This window comes from Aythya ferina (genome assembly GCF_964211825.1).
Source record: "Aythya ferina genome assembly, chromosome: 1".
NCBI lineage: Eukaryota > Metazoa > Chordata > Aves > Anseriformes > Anatidae > Aythya > Aythya ferina.
In genome coordinates this window covers 109,042,048-109,064,431 of record NC_140296.1, presented here as the reverse complement: position 1 = coordinate 109,064,431, position 22,384 = coordinate 109,042,048, and the positions used below count along the sequence as shown (strand labels likewise).

At 35.9% G+C, this 22,384-nt stretch overlaps 1 protein-coding gene across 4 annotated transcripts in view; it reads right to left on the bottom strand.

Annotated features, from left to right (window-relative positions):
• The window catches only part of CADM2 (cell adhesion molecule 2), a 679,737-nt gene that overhangs the window by 139,088 nt on the left and 518,265 nt on the right, over nucleotides 1–22,384 (bottom strand). For all 4 annotated transcript variants that reach the window (XM_084528767.1, XM_084528769.1, XM_084528768.1 and 1 more), the window contains one exon: nucleotides 1,511–1,663. In XM_084528767.1, coding sequence (XP_084384893.1) covers nucleotides 1,511–1,663 — 153 coding nt within the window. The remainder of the gene's footprint in view (nucleotides 1–1,510; nucleotides 1,664–22,384) is intronic.

Sequence of the window (22,384 nt, the reverse complement as noted above, 5' to 3'; positions counted from 1 at the left end):
TCTCTTTTCCAAAATGACAGATTATGTACATAAAAACCAAGCAGCAGTACCTATCACAGAGTACATTTCTGTAATAAATCCACTCCAATCTTTCAGGACACAAAGTGGTGTCTACTATAATACCTTGACACTAAATAAATAACGAGATTATTAGTACATAAAAAGATAGTTTATCTGATTAAAACAATTAGAAAGATACATTTCAATGGAAAATATATAATTCTCAGGTGGAAAGACTTTAAAATGTTACTTCAAAACAGAAAATTACAATTCTAAAATGAAAAAAGACAGGCATCTTGGAAGGAAAGTATCTGATGCTGGGAAAATGTAATTACACAGACCATGGAAGATCAAGTTACTCTGTTTAATAAAAGAGGGCTATATGTTTGTTCTGCCCTTGTAATGCATTTTTATGTCTTTTGAGCATTTAAAAGTTTGAACCGGTCTACTCATCTGTTGTTTAGATCATGAGATGCCTCTCTAAAGAAATGAAGATTAACCTCAAGCAGCTGTTATTCCAGAATATTCTGCTATTCTGTTCTGAGTGTATTTTTTGTCCTTAACGACAAACTTGTGAAGATTTTTGTAAAACAGTCTCACAGGGACCAAAAAGGAGATGTATTTCAGATCCTATGCACAAAACTAATTCCCTGGCTGGATTAATGTGAATATTACTGGTACAGAGACCATCTTACGTTAGTCCTATTAAATTCAGCTGTGTGCCTGTCTATATATAAAATTAAAACAAAAAGAAAAAAAGAGTCAAGTTCAGAGACAGAAAAAGGAAAAAAGAATAAAGTCAATCTCTAAAATCATATAACCTCTTAGGTACGCAGGTGTGTTTCAATGAACAATAGCAATTTTGGCTGATTGGGCTACTGACATTCATACAATCATATAAAGCTTCAAGCAGAAACTTTATTTCCTGGGCATCTCTAGATATCTATTGCTTTTCTATGTGTATCTATAACCTTTGGGGAAAACAGCAGAGCATTTAGAGGATAAAGCATAAAACAAGCAGCAAACCCAGTGAAAACATGCTCTATGTGGCAAAAAAAAAAAAAAAAAAAAAAAAAAAAAAAAAAAAAAAAAGCAGAGCAAGCTAAGAAAATGCACAACTCAGGAAAAGACTATAAAACTCTAAAGCCTGTTTTAATTTCATGCTTTTTCATTTTCTTCCCTTTGCCCTATAAAGTAGGAGATGAACATATGTGCTTTCTTCACACTTATGGTGCTTGGAATGTAGAGTTTGAATCCATTTTGAGGGGCACTCATACTGTGGTATTTGTGTGCTCATTAATTCATTATCCTGACCCAACACAAACAGTAAGATGCATGTTATTTTTCAGCATAGCCATATGAAACTATAAGTTTCAGGGACACAAGATCAGATATTTACATATCTCTTCTGCAAGCTTTAGAAGAGTTCATTCTTATCATTATTGGTCATAGCCTTAGAAGTTTACCACTTGCTTCTTTAACGTGGATATGCTTGCTTATTTATACTTACCAAGAACGGTAAGAAAAGCCTTGGAGGTTTTGACAGGCATAGTAAATAAAGAGCAGGTGTACTGCCCTTCATCTGACAGAGACACATCACTGACACTGATACTCAGTTCATGCCATGAAGCTCGAACCAGCTCAATTCTGTTGTCCCTCAGAGCTGAAAAACAGAAATGAATATTATAAGGTATAAAGCAGAACGTTAGCAAAGCTTGGTATATTACACAAGAAGCTCTGTAAACTATCCTAGTGAAGTCACACTAAATAATACAGAGATATGAACACAGTTATCTTTATGCATAGTAATTTGTTTTCTTTATGGAACAATGCACAAGAGTTTAGCAAGTTTCTGAATTGTGAACTGACTTACTTGTAATACATATAAACCTGAAAATCGAAGGGACTTAACAGTTACCTTTGGTCTCCCTCTGACAAAAATAACTGATTTCTGCCACCTGGTAGCTTTGTTCAGTGCCTAAAATGACTCCTTTCTAAAAGTATTGTTGCAAGTATTTAAAAACTTGGATTCATATTGAGAATCTGAATATCTGTTTCATCTACTAACAAACTATATTTTCTATTTTATTTGAGGTGGTTGAGTATAGTGGTTATACTTTTTTACCATGGCTAGAAATCTGATCTTCTATCAGAAAACCATTCCTAACAAAATGCTGTTTGCCTGAAACCACAGCGGGAAGAACAACAGAGAGATTATTTCAATTCAAAATGACACTTCAGCTAAAGCTTTTAATTCTTAACTATTTTAATGCTCGTATTTAGATTAACCCACATTTCCTATTTGCAAACAGTCAAAACATGTCTAAACATTCAATTTATTTGGAATAAAGCTGTTTCAGGAATCCACATATATTAATTAATTCTTTCTGCAGCACAAGAATACTATTATCAGAAGTAAACACTGTAATTCTCCTATGTGAACAATACAAAAGCCTCTATAACTCAGGAAGTTCTGCTAGACTCAAATCTTTGACCTGACGGTGTTTGAATCTCCTGTCTATTTTTATAGTAAGTCTTTAATAGTCAAAGTAAAATGGGACTGTTATAATTACCAGGAGACCTATGCTTTGATTTGTGAGAAGAACCAAGATGCACAGTCCCTAAGGCTGTTCTCATTCGCCTCTTTCAAAAGTCCCCAAAGGCTCTTAAATTTGTTTCATCTACCATTTATATCTGTCCAATGATAAAAAATGAAGCTTTACTGTGTTTCTTCTGCTACTAAATCTGGATGTTTCTGACCCATTGCAAGACTCCCCAAGTACTGTCAACAAAGGAAGATTTACACCAAAATAAGCTGCTACAGCAGAGATTCAGCAAAAATGTCACTTAAATTGGTTGTCTTCTAAGGCTACTATTCAGGTTTCTTTACAATGACTTCAAGATGAATTTATTGGTTGTTTCAGGGTAGGTCAGCTAAAGCTTGACTTACTTTCTGCAGGGTCTGATGGCTGAAAGGCGACAGCTTAAGCAGACCTGACACACAAGCATGTAATGCACTGCTCCAGGGCACATCAAAGTGATTGAGATTGTGTGTAATGGACACATTCCAAACATATCTGAGACATCTTCTGGCCAATCATAGCAGAAGTAAATAATTATTTAATATGTAATAAAAAATGCATGTAATGATGAAAAGCAGGGGCAATATTAAACAAACAGGCAGGCAAAACAAAAGCCACAAAATGAAAAACTATGTATTGCCAATATGCAGATATAACAACCAAGGAAAAGATGCTCAAGAAAACTAGAAATACACAGAAGCAAGCTCCTATCAATGCAGAATAGCAGGCAAAGCTGATGACTGTGGCTTTACTAGCCACAACAGTGAAGCTGTTGCTATCTTTGAGGAAGTAGACAGAGACTCAGAATTCATTTATCAGCATTTCAATCCTAGTCAGATGCAAGCTGAGCAGACATAAAATGGTAGTTCATTTCACATTACTGACCTTTCCAAAAAAAATTACTTTCAAAATGACCCAATGCTTCCAAATAGTTTGATTCCCACACCCATCATTTGGAAAACAGAATAGGAAATTAAAAACAAAACAAAAAAATACATTAGCCTTCCATAATTTGAAAGCTGTGACTTCTGCCTCCCTGAGGCAGAAATTGTGTAAAAAATAATGCAGTATATCATCTTACATAACATTTTGTTTTGTTGTGATTTTCAATTGCCATTGCCTCATGATAAAGATTCACTGTTAAAATATTTTCCTACAGATGGGGCGATATGCAGAATCTCAGGCACTGAAAAGAAGTGTGATGAATTCCACTAGAGCACAGTCTACAGATGATGCCAGTAGCAAACCACTTCTAATCTACTGGTAGAGAAAAAGCAGCAATTGAAATACAAACCAACTGGATGGATTAAATTCCTACTGTTACCCTCCCTCATTTTTTCCCCTCCACACCTTTTTTAACGTTTGTACAACGTGAAATCATCAGCTCAATCAATTTTCTGGAAAATGGGTAAAAATAACCACTGATTGAGAGCTGAGATCAGATATCCCTTGTTGCAGCCTGGAGTGAGTATTTATTGAAAGCATGGAAAAGAAGTTTGTAATGGAAATACCAACATGGAGACTTTGCAAAAAAAATGCTACAAAAATAGTACCAACATAATACTCTTTTGAAGGATAGCTGTTTGCCATTTTTATAGGTACTAAGTCTAAATGCAAGTGATAACCTGTGCCATAAATTTCAAATCTAGACAGACTGGAGAGCAAATAAATAAAATAATAATAATAAATAAAAAAGTACCACTGCTGTTTAGACAAGGCTAGAACATACATGGAGATTTTTTAGATTCTTACTTTCAAAGTCCATTCTTCTATCTCCATCTCCATCGATATCTTTATCTATACCTGTTTAGAAAGCCACAAACTGCTCCTGTGAAATTGATAGCTGTGTTGTATGCCAGAATTGGTTTGTTTCCATTTCTGTTCATTACATATAGTTAAAAGGGTGAAGTTGGATCAGAGAAAGGAAGGCTGCCAGACTGTATAGTCCTGGCTCTTGCACTCTGAGTCAGGAGAAACCTTCTGGGAGAGGGTGACTGCTCCCTCAGAGAGCAAATGAGCAAGCTGCAGCATGGGAGAAGGCAGCAGTCTTGGTAGCCAGCCAGCAATCTCCAGGCACACAGACTGAGTGGAGCAGTGGTCTCTTGAGTGGCAAAGTAAACTTTGCCAAGCCTGGCTGAGCCAAGAAGCCCGTGAAGTCTGAACAGAAGCCAGCTACTGGAAGGGATCAAACTGGAAAGCAAAAGCTTGAAGGAGAAGACACTCCTCAAAGAGCTAGTGTGGAAAGGAAGGTGATTTATTTACAAAACACTGTATTCAATACATTTCAGCAGATCTGAGTTCTACCTGTGAAGAGTGAGCTCATCTACTTTATTATTTTCTACTTATAGGATATGAACTTCAAAAGCTTTTTATAAGATTTTTGATTGGTTTTGCTTTGCAGTCAGAATTGCCCCAAACAGGGCAATTTTACCAGTTTCAAACTAACTGGAGGTTCTACCGCAGTGGTGGAAATAAAGTATCAAAAAGTAAAACATAAAATGTTCTCTCTTATTCAATTAATTGCTGAAAACAAAAAGTAGAACTGCATGAATTTGCAATTTGGTACACACTAACAAACAGACTTCTATATACTGTAATGTCCAAGCATTGTTCAATACATACAGCAGTAAATATTTCTAGCTCCCCACAGGAGTTAACAGGCTTCTGTTTAAAGCATCTCATACAGCTACAGTATTGCACTCAAGCCAATGGTATTTATTCCTCTACTTTTTAAGAAGGTTATACTAAGCTGCATTTTGTATTCCACGGGTAGCTTCTGAGTACTATTTATTAGTTGTATTGCCGTGGGCAGACAGCCTAGGTGCATACAGAAAAGATAGTTTTGCCCCTGTGGACTCTACATATTCTTTCCTCACTAGCATCATTTCCTAGCCCCACTCCTACCTCTGCCTTCTCTTTCAGAACCTTCCCCAGATGCTCTTCCTTTTTTTCTGTTTCACTTTTTAAGAAGCCCAGCAGACCTTTTGGGCTTCTTCTTGGGAATTTTCACCCTCCTTACAGAATCACTACCTTCTCAACAGTATGAATGCTTACATTTTTGCATGGTATAGGGATGCCAGAACAGTAAATAAGCAGAATATATATTTGACTTCTGGGAAATAAACATATGTCAAAACAGTAACAAAGAATACTACCACTGGCATCTCCTTCCTGCACTCTTACCTTGCAAGCACTTATAAAAATGCAGCAAGAAAAATAATTGCATTGTAAATTCCAATATGCCCTAAGTACAGTATTTCAGTTTTCTGTAATTTCCAAGCAAATATGATGTAGTTAATTTGCAACATATGAAAAAAATATGCACAAAATACTTGTTTCTAAGCAGACACACTTCGTTTACCTGTCATTCTGTCTTTCAGTGGAAAGATTTCCTTTCAGAACGGTTTCTGACTCAGAAACAGGCAACCTTGATATTTTGCATATTTTAGGTTATTATGAGTAAAAGACAATTAATGTATTTCAGCTACATTCATTAGCAATTGTTGAGGCTGGTGACCACTGGAGTAAAGTTGTCTCATTGCACAGTCACAGAAAGCTTCACAGATAGCTTTTTTTTTTTTTTTTTCTATAAAACAATGCAATGACCATATGTAATCATGCAACAAAAACTTTAAATAATAATCAAAGAGAGAAAAGAAATTTAAAAATTTACACTGTTGTGGAAGAAATATCCACATTTCACACTGGGGGAAAAGTGACAGTTGGACCACTTCAGTAAAGTAGACAGACTGCAGCATCTCTAATCTTATTTCTCTAAAGTGACTACATCTTACCAGTGTTTGGAGTCAAATATTTGAAGAACAGAGAAAAAAACAAACAACAACAACAAAAAAAACAAATCCTCCAGAGTAGTTTGCAGATGTTTTGACAATACTAACTTGACATCTGCTGCCATCCTGGGATTCACTCAACAACATTTTCTTCCTTATGTTAGAGTTATTCTCTCTGTCGTGGGAATAATGCAACTGCTAGTTGGAACCAGAAAGATGTCTCGTACTCTACAGGTCATGCTAAACTCCCAGAAATTGAATACGTATGAAACCAAAACAATCCTTCTGATTTTCAGATTCCAACTTTCTGAATGCAGTATATGTCATCAAATATCATCAAATCTGAAACAGATTTAATGGGAATTTGTTTTTGGATATAATTGAGAAGGCCTTTTGCTTTGTTCTTAATGAAATTAATATACCAAAATACTGCAGAGATTATCTACATCACTTGCCAGTAGTTGTGCATACAAATCTGTAAGGGAGCAAATGAAAACAACAAAACAAAACACAAACACAAAACCCACAAACTATTCTTGTTAAATGAGTCACTTGTCTTTGTCTAGTTTTCTCAGCCTTCATACTCCGTTTCAAAACATTTCCCTTGTATTTCTTTTGAAAGATCTCTGTACTCATTAGTCTGTTACTGTATTAATAGTTTGCCCATTTCTCAACTGGCACATCAATTCTATTGATGCCTGACCTATCTACTAGGTACCTAACATGGTATCTGGTCTAATAATTCACAAAATCTCTATTATTCGTATGTGGAAAGAGAATCATGTTTCTTCTTCTTCCCAGTCATGCAATTTGATTACCTTCATACAAGAATGGATAGGAGGCTAGGGTGGCACTGTGGATATTTCGAAATCACACATTTTCTATTTCTATTTCTGCATGTGGTGAGGCCATTTTTTCCTCTCACTGGAAATTAATTCCATAGTTTTGCTTCTGTCAAACTATCACTCCTGCTCTTATCACTAGCTGGTCATGATTCCAACACGGTCCATAGGTCAGAAAGAAAGATGATCTCTTAATTAGTCTGAAATCCTGATAGACTTCAGTACCAGGTCAGAAACAGTGAAATTGAGTCTACTTTCACAGGTAACGCTAAATATGCAGAGAAAAGAACTTGGTAACACATTAGTAGTTACCATATAGATTATAACATATTAGATTTGCCGATGTATTTATCAGTTGGAGTCCTTTAAAGATAACATAATTTCTCAGTAAAATTATAGCAAATAACAAAATCTGAAGGTCACAATACTGTAGATGAAACTTTGGCTAATTGGTTGGGGAACAGTATTCTAGCCAATTTACAGATACATGTTGATTTTATTTCACATTGATAAAGCAATTAGCAACATGGATCAGTTCAAAAAGACATCTTAAGCAGCATCTTTCACATCTGTGTCACATAGATGCTGTGGATAATTCAACTTCGCTGAATTTCCAACCTATTAATGTAATTATAGAATAAATTCAGGTATCATTGGATTTCATAGAATGTGCTTAGTAAGGTTTCTAAAATGGAAGAAAAATGTAACAATCCTTGGAGATTAGTTTTACCTTCATTCCAGTGCATTTCTATTTCTCTTTGAACCCTGCTAAAGCAAATCAAAGGAAGAAACAATGGTGTCAGTAGAAATACACTTCTTCTACCTTTAATCATCTGGTCATCTTACAGAATCAGTCATAACTACTCTCCTTCATGCTCTGGCTTGCAATCTAACAAGAAAATACTAGATCGTTTTCAGCTGAGAAATACTGCAAAGGTATTTGATTAGCTTACTTAGAGAACAATGCTCAACAGCAAGCTGCTTTTGACTTTTTACATTTTTCAGATTTCTTGCCCTTTGGATAATGCATGTGCCAAGAAGTAGAGCAAACTCCATTATTAGAGCTGTTGACAGTCTCACTAACAGAGGCATTTTCTCTGTGCTTGCTTAATGCCTTGAAAAGGCTGAAGAAGTGGGGACCCAGAAACTACCAGTACAACATTATCTATTATTTATCCAAGTCAGCTGCATCTTAAGATCAAGTCTTAGATGCTTATAAGAAGTATCCAAACAGCTAGGTAATTTCTTCAGTGAAACTACTACAATTCTCAGTTACCTGCATTCTGAACAGGATAAAGACAGTTTAAGGTGACTTACAAGGACTTACAATCTTGAGAACATCTGTTAGTTTGGTTTTGCCAGCTGTTGCCACCTGACAATAGAAGGCCTGGATGATTACATGACCTTCATGAATTAAATAAATACCGTAAAACTTTCTTTGCCAGATTTGCTGCACTGAGCTACATTTTATCTCACAATCATTTTCTGTATTCTCTTCAGTTTATCTTTTTCAGGGCATTCAAGAAACATGGCAATATGCTAAAAGAGAACAACTTGCCTTCTAGGGTGTTTACAATGCCTATCTCTGGTATTAAAGAGACACTGTATGTATGGTCTGCTTCTCTGTCCAGAATCATAAGGATAAGTTCTAATATCTTAAGAAGTATGAGGACTCCCTCATTTTCAAACAAGAAATACAAATATCAAATCCTTCCAAAACATACAGGCTTGGAATGATGAAGATATTTTATGATATTGGAAAAACGTTTAACTGTACCTCCAAAAAATAAAACTAAAATCACATTAGTCAGGATGAACTGTTATCTTACAAGATCTGCTCATCTGGTTCCTTCTGCACTGGGGAATTAGAAGATTTCCTATTATACTAATGCAACTAGACATGTGCCCCAGCACGGTAGCCTTGAAAATCTTTAAAAATCTTACTTCTCAAATATGCAGCTGCAAAAATTAAAATTGCAAAATCATCTGGCAAGGTTACAGGTGGTCACAGTTAAAATAAATGAGATTCAATGGACACAAGTAATTGATAGAAATGATTATCTTATATACCAAGTTGAAGACCTATATTTTGAAACAGCAATGTAGGAAAGAAGCTCTGAGGATTGTGGAGGAATGGTTAAGTGAAATAGGACATGTGGATGTTGGGCAGTTAGGAAGCAATGGGCTAGTGAAGTACCGTACTCAATTCACATGAGTCTGGGCACATACGCAGCTGGCTGAGAGCCAATCAGGCTCAAGGACACGATGCCCTTGAGCGATTGGGAAAGTCCCTAAGGCAGGATGGTAGCTAAAAGAAGGAGGAACTAACTGAAAAGAGCGGGCAGTGTTAGCCAATCCTGAGCTTAGTTTTTGCAATATGTATGAGTTGATTATGTTCGAACTAGATAAAAGGCGACTGAGCTATCCATTAAAGTTGAAGTTCACTGTTCACTCATATTGAGCGTCTGTGTCTTCCTTCCGTCGACAACAGAGGATTACAGAGGAAATTATTTAACTGTATGTTCAAATGCAGAACCACTCCAAAAAGATGAATCTTATTCTGGGTTTTACTGATATTGTCAATTATGGTAAAAGGAAAAAATAATGATATGGTAGTCCAGAACTACATATATCACACTGTGCCATATATTGTAAATTACAGATAGGAACAGGCTCTCAGTTGGGGAGGTAATTTCTGAAGGTCTACTGATGGAATAGTACTGCATAAGTAATTCTATAAAAATGAAAATAATATAATGGAGAGCTGTAATAACAGTCCACACCTACCCAACAAAATACTAATAGAAGCCAGAAAAATAATTTCTTTTTTCTACAGGGGTAATACTGAAAATACAACAGTATATTTCAGACCAAATGACATTATTAAAGTACACTACAACAAAGATACACAGATTTTCAAGTTTGTTCTTTTGTGAAGACCAGACCAGGCAATTTCTCATGCTACTGATGTTGATATTAATCATTATGTCAACACTGTTTAAATGATTGCTGACCATGACAGTGTTAAGCTCGGCTACAATTTGAAAACTGCCTAGCCAAACAGCACAGAGATTTACCAAGACAGTCTATGTATTTCAAAGAACATCAGTTACAGTATACCCACTTCCTCCTCTTCAAGAGACTGATCTTTCACAGTCACTGCTGGTGACCTTCATGCACTGCCTTTAGTCAGCTTTGGTTGCAAGGGTAGGGAACTTAGAACAACTTGGCCAAAATTTACACTGTTAGCACAGATGGAAACTTAATTTCTCTAAAAACTTGTCCATATGAAACGTGTAATCCATGTGTCTGCAACTGACCATGTCTTAATGAAGCCATTGAACTGAATGACACCTGTATTTCTCTAACCTCATAGACAGTAAATCTAATTTTGCTCATTCATTGGCTACGTTACTGATTCCATCATATTGAAAATGTTTTTAGCGATACAAGTGAGCAATACATTGTGGTAGAGCTATATTAATAGTACTGCTTCATCTTTCTTGTACAGTCACAGTCTTATAATTTCTAAAGAGTTTTGTTGCATGCAAACATATTCAGGAGAATTTGGAGACTTTCTCACTTACTAATGATATAAATGTGAGAACAGCTCTAAGATGCCCCTGTTATCTTTCTGTACTTCTCGATCATTCATGTAGATACATAAATTAACATCATCCTTCTTGAAGCAGATGGCTACATTGACTAGATGTGCAGTAGGAATACTCATTCTTCCTAACTATATTACGAACTCAGACTACCTAAAATTCTGCTTCAGCCAGTGGAACAAGACAGCTTCCTCCAGACATCAATTAAGAGCAGGTCATTGCCTTGAAAATATTGCAGAACCTGAGCAAAACAACAAAGAAATCATCAATGACTGATGATTGTATCTGAAATCAATCTAGCAATTGATTCCAGTACCACTGCAAAGTCAAATCCTAATGTCTATGTCAACACTGAAGATTAGTGGTGACTTGCAGATTTCACTATTGAGGGAGCTGAAATATGGAATGAAGTATCAGGAGAGATCTGGGATGAGTCTGGTACAATTCCAGAGAGGACTGCTCTTTGGTGGTTTTAACAGCTTTTATGACAGAGCTCTTTAAAGTTTTAAGATGTCTCTCACATAGCCTTCCAGCAGATATCCTGCCTCTGAACCACAAGTACACAGATGCTTCCTCTTTTGTAGGATTACCCTTAGTTTTCCAGATGCAGGTGTGCTTTGACGAACATCATCAGTGAGAAATGGTGATGGAAATAGATAACTAAGGGATTGGAACATCTCCGATACATGTAGGAGCTAACAGAGTTGGCAGTGTTTATCATGAAGACAAGGCAAAATACAAACTTAATCCAAATTAAAAAAAAAAAAAATCATGCAGAACAACTTTCTAAACCTCTCATTTTCTGACCAATGTTCTCTAGCTGGGCATACTTGGAGAACAAGGTTGGACTAAGAGACCTCCAGAGGTCCCTTCCAATGTGAAAGATTTTGTGATTCATGATTCTAGGCATTTTTTCGTTAAGAATCTGCATATCACAAAATTCATGAATGTGACCAATATAGAACAACAACAATAAAACTTTGGTGGATATTCACAAACATTTTTCTTTAGCTTTTCCTAAGTAATTTTGTCCCTCATGGGGGCTTCTGATTGGAGTTCTTCAGAATAAACATTAAATACAATTTAAAGCTACATAGCTAGAGAGAATGCTATTTACACTAGCAATAGATAAATAGTAATAGTGGTTTCTATTCTGCACTTTTCTTAACTGGTATAGTTTGAAGACTCACTAAGATACCTCTATAACTAACCTGTCTTCAATTATGTTTGAAGGACAGATTTGCATATCATGATTTTCAAATGAAAGAAGTATTGAGCATTTAAAAAAAAAATCAAGCTGTTCCAATGTTGACTGCTTTTTGTGGTTGCTTTTAATAGACTTTAAATCACTTAAATATTGGAGATGCAGTCTAAGAACAACTTCTGTATTTACCTTGTACTATTGAATTGTATATGATGGATCAAGAATGACTTCCAATTCTGCTTCTCAAGTTGCCTTAGACATGGCACAAGCAAAGGAGGTAAGGAGGTATTTGGCCTTCAGGGTAGGGAATGCAACTATACCGTTTCCTAGACTTATCAGCAAAGTGCTTGTGAAAGGACATTAATTGTACATTTGGATGATAATATCTTCACAACATCAGATGTAATAAGTGGTGCTGTTGGTACCAAAACATTCATGTATTCAGTGTTGCAGATTGTTACTGCAGCATTGGTTCCTTTTTTAATATCCAGTTTTTAATTGTACTGTCCTTGATTCCTCTTTCTCTTTCCTCTCCCTTAACTTCAGAGATGATTTGCTTAACTCCTTTTTACTTAGCATTCAACTACTTTGTCTCCTTCTACAGGCACAAAAGGTGCCTCAATTTTTAAAAGTATTTAGAAAAATGAAGCTTTTGTCCATACACCTGAATCTCCTATCTCATCTTATTCATCTCGTAGACTCAATAGTTCTGGAAAATTTCCAGCAATCAAATCCCCATCCTCTGGTATAAAATAATAGCACTATCATTTTCAATAAATATAGTATTTTTCTTCTGTTTTCCATTTTTACTTGCAAACTCAGACAAGTTTGATGCATTTGTAAGATCTTACCCTTCTGTAACCAGGCTGTTGTCAAATTCTTCAATAAAAACTTGCTAAAACAAATTCTTTATTTAATTTATTTTCCCAATAACAGCATTTGATTTACTCCACGTACTTTTATTTTCCAATTGATATTTTTCCTGCCTCACTCATCCCACCCTTTCCTCATTCTTTATTCCTCTTATTTTTCTTCTTCCTTCTTATCCTTTGAAATCTTTCCTGACTACATACATATGTAGGTGTCAACTACCCTTGGAATAAACTTTGAATCCATTTGATCCTCTGTCTACTCTCTCTTACTCCTCTCCCCATCAATCTTTAATTCATAAGAACACCTGTTTGCATCTCTCTTTGTAACATGTTTCCCATTTCCTATAGTAAATAATTTTGTTTCCTCTGTGTGACATAATTTATCTATGAGAAAGAGGCCACTGAAACAAATTAGAAAATAAGAATGGGCTAAATGAATTAAGTGTGAAATGTATATCAGGAATATTGATTTAATTGACAGGAATATCGATTTATTGACTCTTTAAAAGGAAAGAACACATAAAACTAATTAACACTTACATATTCTACCATAAATTCTAAAGCACGCTTCACTTTTTCTTTAACAGAAATGTACAAATTAGTAATTGCTAATGTAAATTACTTTACATTTATCAGCCTCACGGGCTGTATTAGGAAGAACATCACCAGAAGGTGGAGGAAGTTGACCCTTCCTCATCTCTCAGCATGGGTGAGACTACACCTGAAGTACCATGTTCAATTCTGCCCAGAGAGGTTGTAGAACTCTGTCCTTGGAGATATTCAATACCCAACTGGATGCAGTCTGAAGGAGCCTGGTTTGGCTGCCCCTCCTAGAACAGGGAAAGTGGATCTCCAGAGGTCCCTTCCAACCTATTTGGTGATTCTCTGATTCATGCTGATTTTACCTGTGTCATAATATCATAGAAAAATAAAAGAAAAAAATAGTTTCCAAGCTTTCTTCTTTTTGGCTTTTAAATTTTCTTATAATTAGCAACTGATGTCCAGAACAGTGGTCTGCTGAACCGTACTGAATACAATTGTTCAAGGACTGCCAGTCCATAGAGATAATTCTTGTCTGGTATTGTTAAAATCTTGACAAATTAAAGTGAGCTCCTCTGGAAACAAGTAGACCAATAGCTCCTCTATTACAAGTAGACCTTCCCATTAACATGTATTTTCCCAGAACACCTAGGAATTGAAAAATCTTTGATTACATCAATGAAAATGTTTCTTGTTAGAACAACAGAAAGGGAAGAGCTGGAGAGAATGGAGCCTGCCAGAAGTTCCTAGAAGGTATGGATGCAAGAGCAAATTCTCCTGAGTCATGTTCTGTGTGGTTGTGATCTGTTCTTATCTGCTTTTGTTAACAGTAGGATATTACAAGATTGAGCCTCCCCAAGAAAACTTTCACATCAACCCTGAATTACAGCATCCTATTCAGAAATAAGTGATACATTTTTGGGACCTCAGGCAACTTAGATCTTCAGAGTTATGGAAAAGCCCAACAAATTACCTCTGAAGATTAACTTCCTCACTGAGAAAGCCTGTTATTGTTGGACAGCTGCTTAAAATGTTTCTGCCTCTGACCAGCGATCCCTTTGTGTTTGTGATTGAGCTAGAGCCAAATAAATATATTTAAGAAAATCCCAAGTGAACAAATATGAGCTCTATAATCCAGTTATTAAAGATGTAGTCATGAAGTACCTACAAATGCTAACTTTCACATCACGCTTTTGAACCCTCTATGCCTAATAGAAAAGAATCGTACTGAATTGCTTTATTTCCAAAATATCCATTCCAAGAGCAAGAAAGAGAAGATTGGATCATAAAGCACTTATTAATCGCCATATAAAAATCTGAATTAAAAACAAACAAACAAAAAGCCACAATAATTTTGTAGAAAAATGCTTAGAGACAGTACATTTTTTAGTGTTTGCCGAATTTGAACCTTTCACTGTAGTTTTATTTTTTAAGCTGAATCCTGGAAACAGTGACAGAAAAATAATCTCCTATCATCTTTACGGACGGACGGACGGAAGGAAGGAAGGAAGGAAGGAAGGAAGGAAGGAAGGAAGGAAGGATCAACACAGTTCTCTCACAGAAAACTATAATCCAATCCTATTAATATAAGAATACAGATTTTACTTTATAGTCAGGCAGAAGAGGGTAATCAGAATTTATGAATGAATAACTCAGTGATACAGCAAAGTTCTGTAGGAGACCATAGGGAAGATCCTACTATAAAATTTAGATTATGAACTTTACACCAATAATTAGCGTAGTCTGCAACCAGGTGGATCTCCAGGGGAAGAAGAAAAAATGAAATTCTCATAAGAAAATCTGTCTTCCCAATTCTACTTACAGACAAGAAATGTTAAGTGGCTATAAACCAAGGAGGGGCAAAAAAGTCTTTGTATCTCTGATGTGCACTTCAGAGGATGAAGTTCCTTGGAGACTGCTAATATTCAGAGAAAAAGGAGGAGGGAGGAAGACTGTGTACTTCTGTACAGACTGTGCGTGTCTGTCTAGATCCAAGACAGACAGCTACAGAAGAGCCTAGATGAAACATTACTGACTGAGACAGACAAAGTAGGACAAGAATGATGATTACGCTGCTCTGCAATGTGAACTGATGTAGCCAAAGTAAAGGCCTAAATTATTCTATGAATGTAGTCGCTGATCATCCATTTTAAAATTAAAGATATATTGTTCTCTGTGAAAATGAAATCAAGGACTCTACTCTGATCTTCCCCATTAGGAACAAATCAGATAACGTAAATCAAGTGTCATCTTGTAAGGTGATCGTTGCTGGAATAAATTTGGCAGCTAAGTCAGACATGTCAAAAGTGCCAAAACAGTACCAGGGAAGTTCACTGGCACTCTGCACTATTTGGTCTTTGAAATTTCTGTCAATTTACTAAGGAACAGTGCCTAGCTCTAGTTGTGTGTGAACTTACCACATAAAATTATAGTGAACATCATAAACATGAATCCTTGTGCCTAAGGAAAACATTTGGGTGCTGCTGAAACCCTTCAATTATGCAATGACAGATACCTAGCTGAGTTGCTGAGTTAAAGTCTTTCAGGACCTATAGATACATAAGGGCAACTGCCTGAATTCTCCTGTGTCATTTAACTGCCTGGTTGCTGGGATACTGTCTACATCAGGGCAATTCACAAACAAGGTCCCCCTTCTATTTTACTCTTGAGTCCAATCCACTAGGCATAGTTATTTACTAGATTTCCTCTATTACAAGAAGTGCAGGCAAACTGTCATTCCCCCAAAACCTGCATATTCACTGTCACCCCCAAACTTCTGGTTAGAGAGTCCTCCTCAGAAGTAGGAGACACCAATTTCCAACTCAGTTGATTAGCTACATAACCTAGCTACTGGATGTTTGGGCATTTGCAAAAAAAAAAAAAAAAAAAAAAAAGTCTCCTTTGAAGGCATCCTATTTTGTATGCATACACCCTATGGACATATAAATACACCTTAACTGAAGCAAAGACAACTGAACAATAATCTTGCCTCTCCAGTAGGTCATAAAGTAAACATTTTTTTCTTTCTTTCTTTTGCTACCAACTGTGAATATTTGCAGTGGAATAGCTTCAGTAAGTGAATATGTGAAAAAAAGCACAACCTTCTCTGAGAAGGTTGGTAGACCAAAGGCTCATATTATAGACTGTGGCAGTTAAAAAATGTCTCTCCCTTATCCACCCCTCAGTGTTGACTGCTCTAACTGCCTGATTACTGGCTATATGAATAAGCAACTTCTTCACTGTTCTTCCATTTGTGTCTGTTTTGGTATGAGGAAGTTCTGATTTGGCTGAAATGCCATCTTTTAGAGAGAAGACGTGAAGAATCCCAATAAATAATAAATACCTCACTTTAGCCTAAAGTTGTTCTTCCAGTCTCTACTCCCTTGCATTAGGATTTCCTAATAGTTAGTTGACCTATCTGCTGCTTCAGCTTGCTGTCTTTGGAGAACCTGACTCTAATTTGTTTTGCAGTTTCCAGATATTTCTTAGGCAGCTTTAAAGGCTAATTTGAGGCAAGCATTTCATATAAGTTCCTGTGTCTTTGTGGAGCCAGCCTGTTGCTTCCAAAGTGAGTAAAAACCACAGTTTTCATTAAGCGATGATATGCCACTAAACAAAAGTCAAGTTTTGTCTCTTCAACATTCCATCACATCTACTAGACTCTTTTCAGAAGCCAAACACTAGGTAAAATGCTCTTTTATTTCATCATATAATAAATTATATATTTAAAGCTAGGTACCATGTACTAATTATCAATGCACAGTGCCAAAATCTATACAGCTTTTAGAAAAGAGGTGCACATAGTGAATCTACTTAAACAAAGCTTTTTTTAAAAAATAAAAATCTTTCATTGTTCTTGTTACTTGCAATATTGATGCGACTTATGTTTGAATGTATGAGGTATGAAAAGTTCTACGTAGCCTGGAACTGGCCAAGTGAGAAGGACACTTAGTTTTGTAATTTCTGTTTTGGTGTACAGGCAAAAAGGGTGACATTTCCATGGTTGAAATTAAAGACATCTCTCAGTCTGAAAAATGGATTCTGGTAACATCAACAATATACAATCTATACTGGGTATGTGTATCAACTTAGGAGAAAAAATGAGGAAAACAATCGTTAAGACAAGCAGCAGACTAAACTAAACCTGACAGACTTGAGTGATGACATAATACCCTCTTACTCTGTGATGGTGACACAAAAATGCCAAAGGACACAAAGCTGTCAGTCTTGTTGTTTATCTTCTATCTAAGACTAATAAAAGGAGGTTGGTGATTGACAGAGAAGACATGGGCACAGACCTAGACATACGGTTTGCACTCTGTTTGAAAAATGTATTGATGGTTTTAGGGGTGGCTTATTTGTTATTGCTTTTTCTGCATTACCTTTGTGGTCTTTCTCAAACTTTTGATATAACTTTCTTAAAGCTATCATTGCTTTTTAAAATTCATGATTAGTAGTTATAATTGCTGATACTGCATTGTTCTAGTAATTTATTAACAGTATCAGCTTCTGGACAAGTGTCAGAAAAAAAAACAAAATAAACAACAAAAAAGTTTTGCATAATCCCTTAGATATTATCACAGTGGATAATGCAATGTTATGAAACATTTTAATGCTAGCTCTCTTAGGAAACAAAGCCTAAATGCACCTCGCTGTATCTACTAAAAATGGAAAATGACACAGGTCTACACAGAGCGTAATACTAAAGCAGCGTCATTTAATTCTAGCACATTAATCTTAGAAATCTACAAAGAAAGAGAACAGGGAACAGTCTGTAGTGAGGAAGTGGTGAAAACAAGTAACTTACTTGGTTATTGCCCAGGTTACTCTGTAGGAATAAGTTTGTACAAAACAACCTCAAATGAACCAAGTATTTTTGAGATTTCTACAGAGCAATTCAATGGGTAAGTCTGTGTTATTAAAAACATGGGAGACAGATTTGGCATCACGTCTTAGTATCTGAATCCCCCAAAAGCTCAGAAATGTCCACCCTATCATGTCTTATTACTTGAGTAATATAAAAAAGCTGTCTAGCCAGTGAACTTAGCAGCAGGTATCACTTCTTCCTTTCCTGTGCCCTCCATTTCACTCACGTGTTTCCGGTGATAACAGAGTAATTTATTATAATTTCAGTAGCAGGAATCTGCCAGTGTTTCAGCCATCTTGTCTTCCTTGGGGCAGGATAAGAGTAAAATATGTGAATTAAATATGAGTGGAATAGACGTGGGTTTTCTATTTACTGAAGTGTGCATTAGCTGAACAGCTGCTCCCTAATGCAGCCTTGCTGTTAACCTTCTTAAAGTGATCAGTACCTTTTACCTAGAAATTTTATATAGAAATCGTTGCATGTTAATACAAAAATCTGCTCTTTTTTTGTCTGATTTTTTTTTTCTCAGAAAATAGTGACTTCTTGCTAGTGTTAACAGTGTAATAAAAATCATCCAGTAACATAGTATCATTTCAGTCTGGTATATTTAAACCAGTAATATGACACATTTACTGTCACTTAAATATACAGTCATTGCTCCTCTCTCCATGCTGCACTCCATACTGAAAATCGGCAACAATTACATGGAGGTATTTAAACAAATTTATGGTTTCAAGGGCAGCCTAAAAGTACTATAAGACTTCCTAAAAGCACTATGTTCTTAAAACCCTAATATCAGCCTCCTGTCAAAGTAGCTATATTCTGACTATAAAAGAGTATGATCTTGACTGAAGTAACAATGAAGGAAAGCACTCAGAACTCCTCAGATGTAATTCCTGCTCTAAAACACTCCTAGCTGCAAACAGATTATCAGATGACACTGGATCAGTTAAATTTCTACCTTAAAATTTTAAGTGCTTTGCCGAAGTAATATGCTCACAACTTTAAGATAGTAAATGTAAATTATACACTTACAGTCACATGCTACAGACAAAAAAAAAAAAAAAAAAAAAAAAAAAAAAAAAAAAAAACTGGTTCTGGCAAGAGAATAGCTCTTAACTGGACAAAAAAAAAAAAATCTTAGAGAAAAATAAGATATGAGCAAGAGGTCTAGCAGGCAGGAATCACAGATGCATACCACAGAATTCATATAAACCTCTTTTTTTTTTTTTTTCCCCCTCTTGGATAATACAGGTAAAGTTTTCACCTTCTATTTCAGAAATGCAGATGATAGTTAGCAATAGCACAGAGTTACTGAGTTCACTAATAAATAACAGAATTATTAATAAAATCCTACATTTTAAATCAAATAAATTAGCAAGAACAATCTCTAAGTAGACAGAATAATAGCACCAGATTCATCTCAGAGTTCTACATTTTATTTTTTTCACAGGTCAAAATAGAAAGATGGAAGACAAAATACAATTTAGCATTAAGGATTTGCAAATCTATTATTTTTCTAACAAAAACTGGGATTTGTTTCCACAGCCATGGGCAACATCTGTATTCCAGTATTCAATGGTTGGTGCCACAGACTTGCATAGTGCTGTTAAATCTGAGCAACCCATCTGTACTTGGTGGAACAGCTATCTTCTGCTTCCTACCCATAGCATATACTCATAGTCCCAGAGAACAGTTGTTGAACAGTTTGGGCAGGTTTGGTATGTGAAATCCCCCAAAATAATGAGATGGTGATGACCTTGAAGGAACATCACATGAGAAGAAGTTTGTCACTTTGTTATCTGGCCAAACCACATACCATCTCAAGATCCCATATGGATACACACGGAGGACACCCACTGCAAGTGCAGGATCTCACTGAACATAGCTGGATGTCACAGTGGGAAGCTGAACTAAAAAGAAAGCTAGGTTAAGCTCTATCCAGAAATTAAGTGGAAACAGAATATAAAGCACAATGAAAATGCACTTCTATATGCAAATGTTTTCTTGGTAGTCATTATTTGAACTAACGATCTTTTCTCTCAAAGTAAAGTGCCACAAAGTGTGCGTTGTAATAAGGAATAGAAGAATAGTTATCCCAAAAGGTGATTCTGCATTGGATAATGTGGACCATAAGAGGACTAGTATTCATCTAATGGCATAGTGCAGAGCTATCTGAAACCTGTACAACTGCATTAGCTGGGTGCAGAACCAGCAATATAAGAACAATGATGTGGCTATGCTACTCCGGGGTCCTATGCTGGTATTTCTGCACAGTAGTTTGCTTGGCTGCTTGTCTCAATCACTATTTCTAAATACTGATAGAGATGCAGATATTTTTCAATACTTCTTGCTAACTTTTTGTTGGTGTTCAGTGATCTAAAAGCAGCATTTTTCCCTAACATAGCCATGCTGAAATTGTCCGTGGGAAGTTACCAAGTTTTTTCTATCAACTGAGATGAACCTGATTTTCCTAGCACATTGATTGTTAAAACAAAACAACAACAAAAGAGACAAAATGGAGATTTTTTTCATTCTTTTAATTTATAAGGTGTAACTTGTTAAGGGCAATTTTTACCTTGCATACTATACTATCCTGTTACGAAGTTGGATAATAACGATTTGTCCATCAGGAATAGTAAGAGGGCATCAGAATTCACAGTAATGACTTACAGAACCATTGATAGGTTAGTATTTGATCAGTATGTAGTGTTCACCTACTGAGATATTTACTCTATATTTAAGCAGTTATCCTGTGCTCATTATGCCTGCAAGTCATACTGGGAGTTGAATTCTTTGAGTAAGTTCTTTTTATTGAGAGAATAAAAAGTGGCTCTTAACTTTATAAGCAGAAATATAAAATAGAAATTTTCTTTTTTCTTTTTTTCATTGCAAGATGATGCTTTAGTGAAATCAGACTACCAGAGTCAATCCACCATAAAAGATTGTTTGGCCCACAGAATACATATCACAGATAAACTTAATTACTTTTCAAAGGGGAAAGAAAACAGTTCTATGAAATAACAAGACAGGTCTCATAGTGACCTGACATGAGCAGACAGAACTGATTGCTGCAATACTGTAGCTCAGACATGGTTGTTTTACAAAAATTCTACCAGACATAGGCACGTTACCGAATGTAACAATTCCAGAATTAGCACTGTTACAACAGGTGTCTTTTTACTTCACATTATTAGGTCTGGTGAAAGAGTAGGATTAGTAAGAGCCCTTTAAAACCAACATCTGAGATTTACAGTGAAACTCTTTCTCAGTCAAGACAGCATCTGTCACTATTATTCACACTGAGAACTGTCTTAATCGGCTGGAAGCCCCAGTGCAATCAATTACTAGGCAATTCCAGACTGTGATAGCCTTCAGTCCAAGAGAGCCACAATTTGACTCAGAGGGATGCCTTCATTCAGGAGAATATGGTACTTCAGAAAACTTCTATTTTCAAGGACTAGTAGCCAATCCCTTTTCCTTTCAGAACCATGACAGGTAGCTTTGTGTATGATTTTCCCTTTCTTAACCTAGCTTACAGAGAAGCAGAGATGGGGCAAGTAGACATTTACTTAGACATGATGGTTATGGGAGCCTATGTAGATCTTCATATGGCTGCCAAGATTATGTCCTCCTTTCTTGAGCCAAAAGGAAGTAGTAAACTTACTGAGAAGACTGCATCATTTCTATTATGGTTAGGATAAGGGCACCATAATAATGAGTTGTAATTAGAATAACTGATGAACAAAGAGAATTGCAAGATCTATCTAGTTTGTATCTGAGAAAGAGACCTGTGCAATGCAAATTTGCAGGTCTGCTGTAGCAGACAGTACACACTTCAGAGAGAAAACCAAGAGTATACATGACATTATCTTTCCAACTGTAAGGCATGGTAGACATGAAATCTCTCAGATGGTTTATAAATACATTAAAAACAAAACAAAACAAAAACACTCAAATATTTGTAGGTGTATTCAACAACTTGTTTTTTTGAAGTTATTGTCATGACTTTCACAGTTCACATAAATTATTGGTGTACCACTGATTTTGAAAAAAAAAAAAAAAAAAAAAACAACAC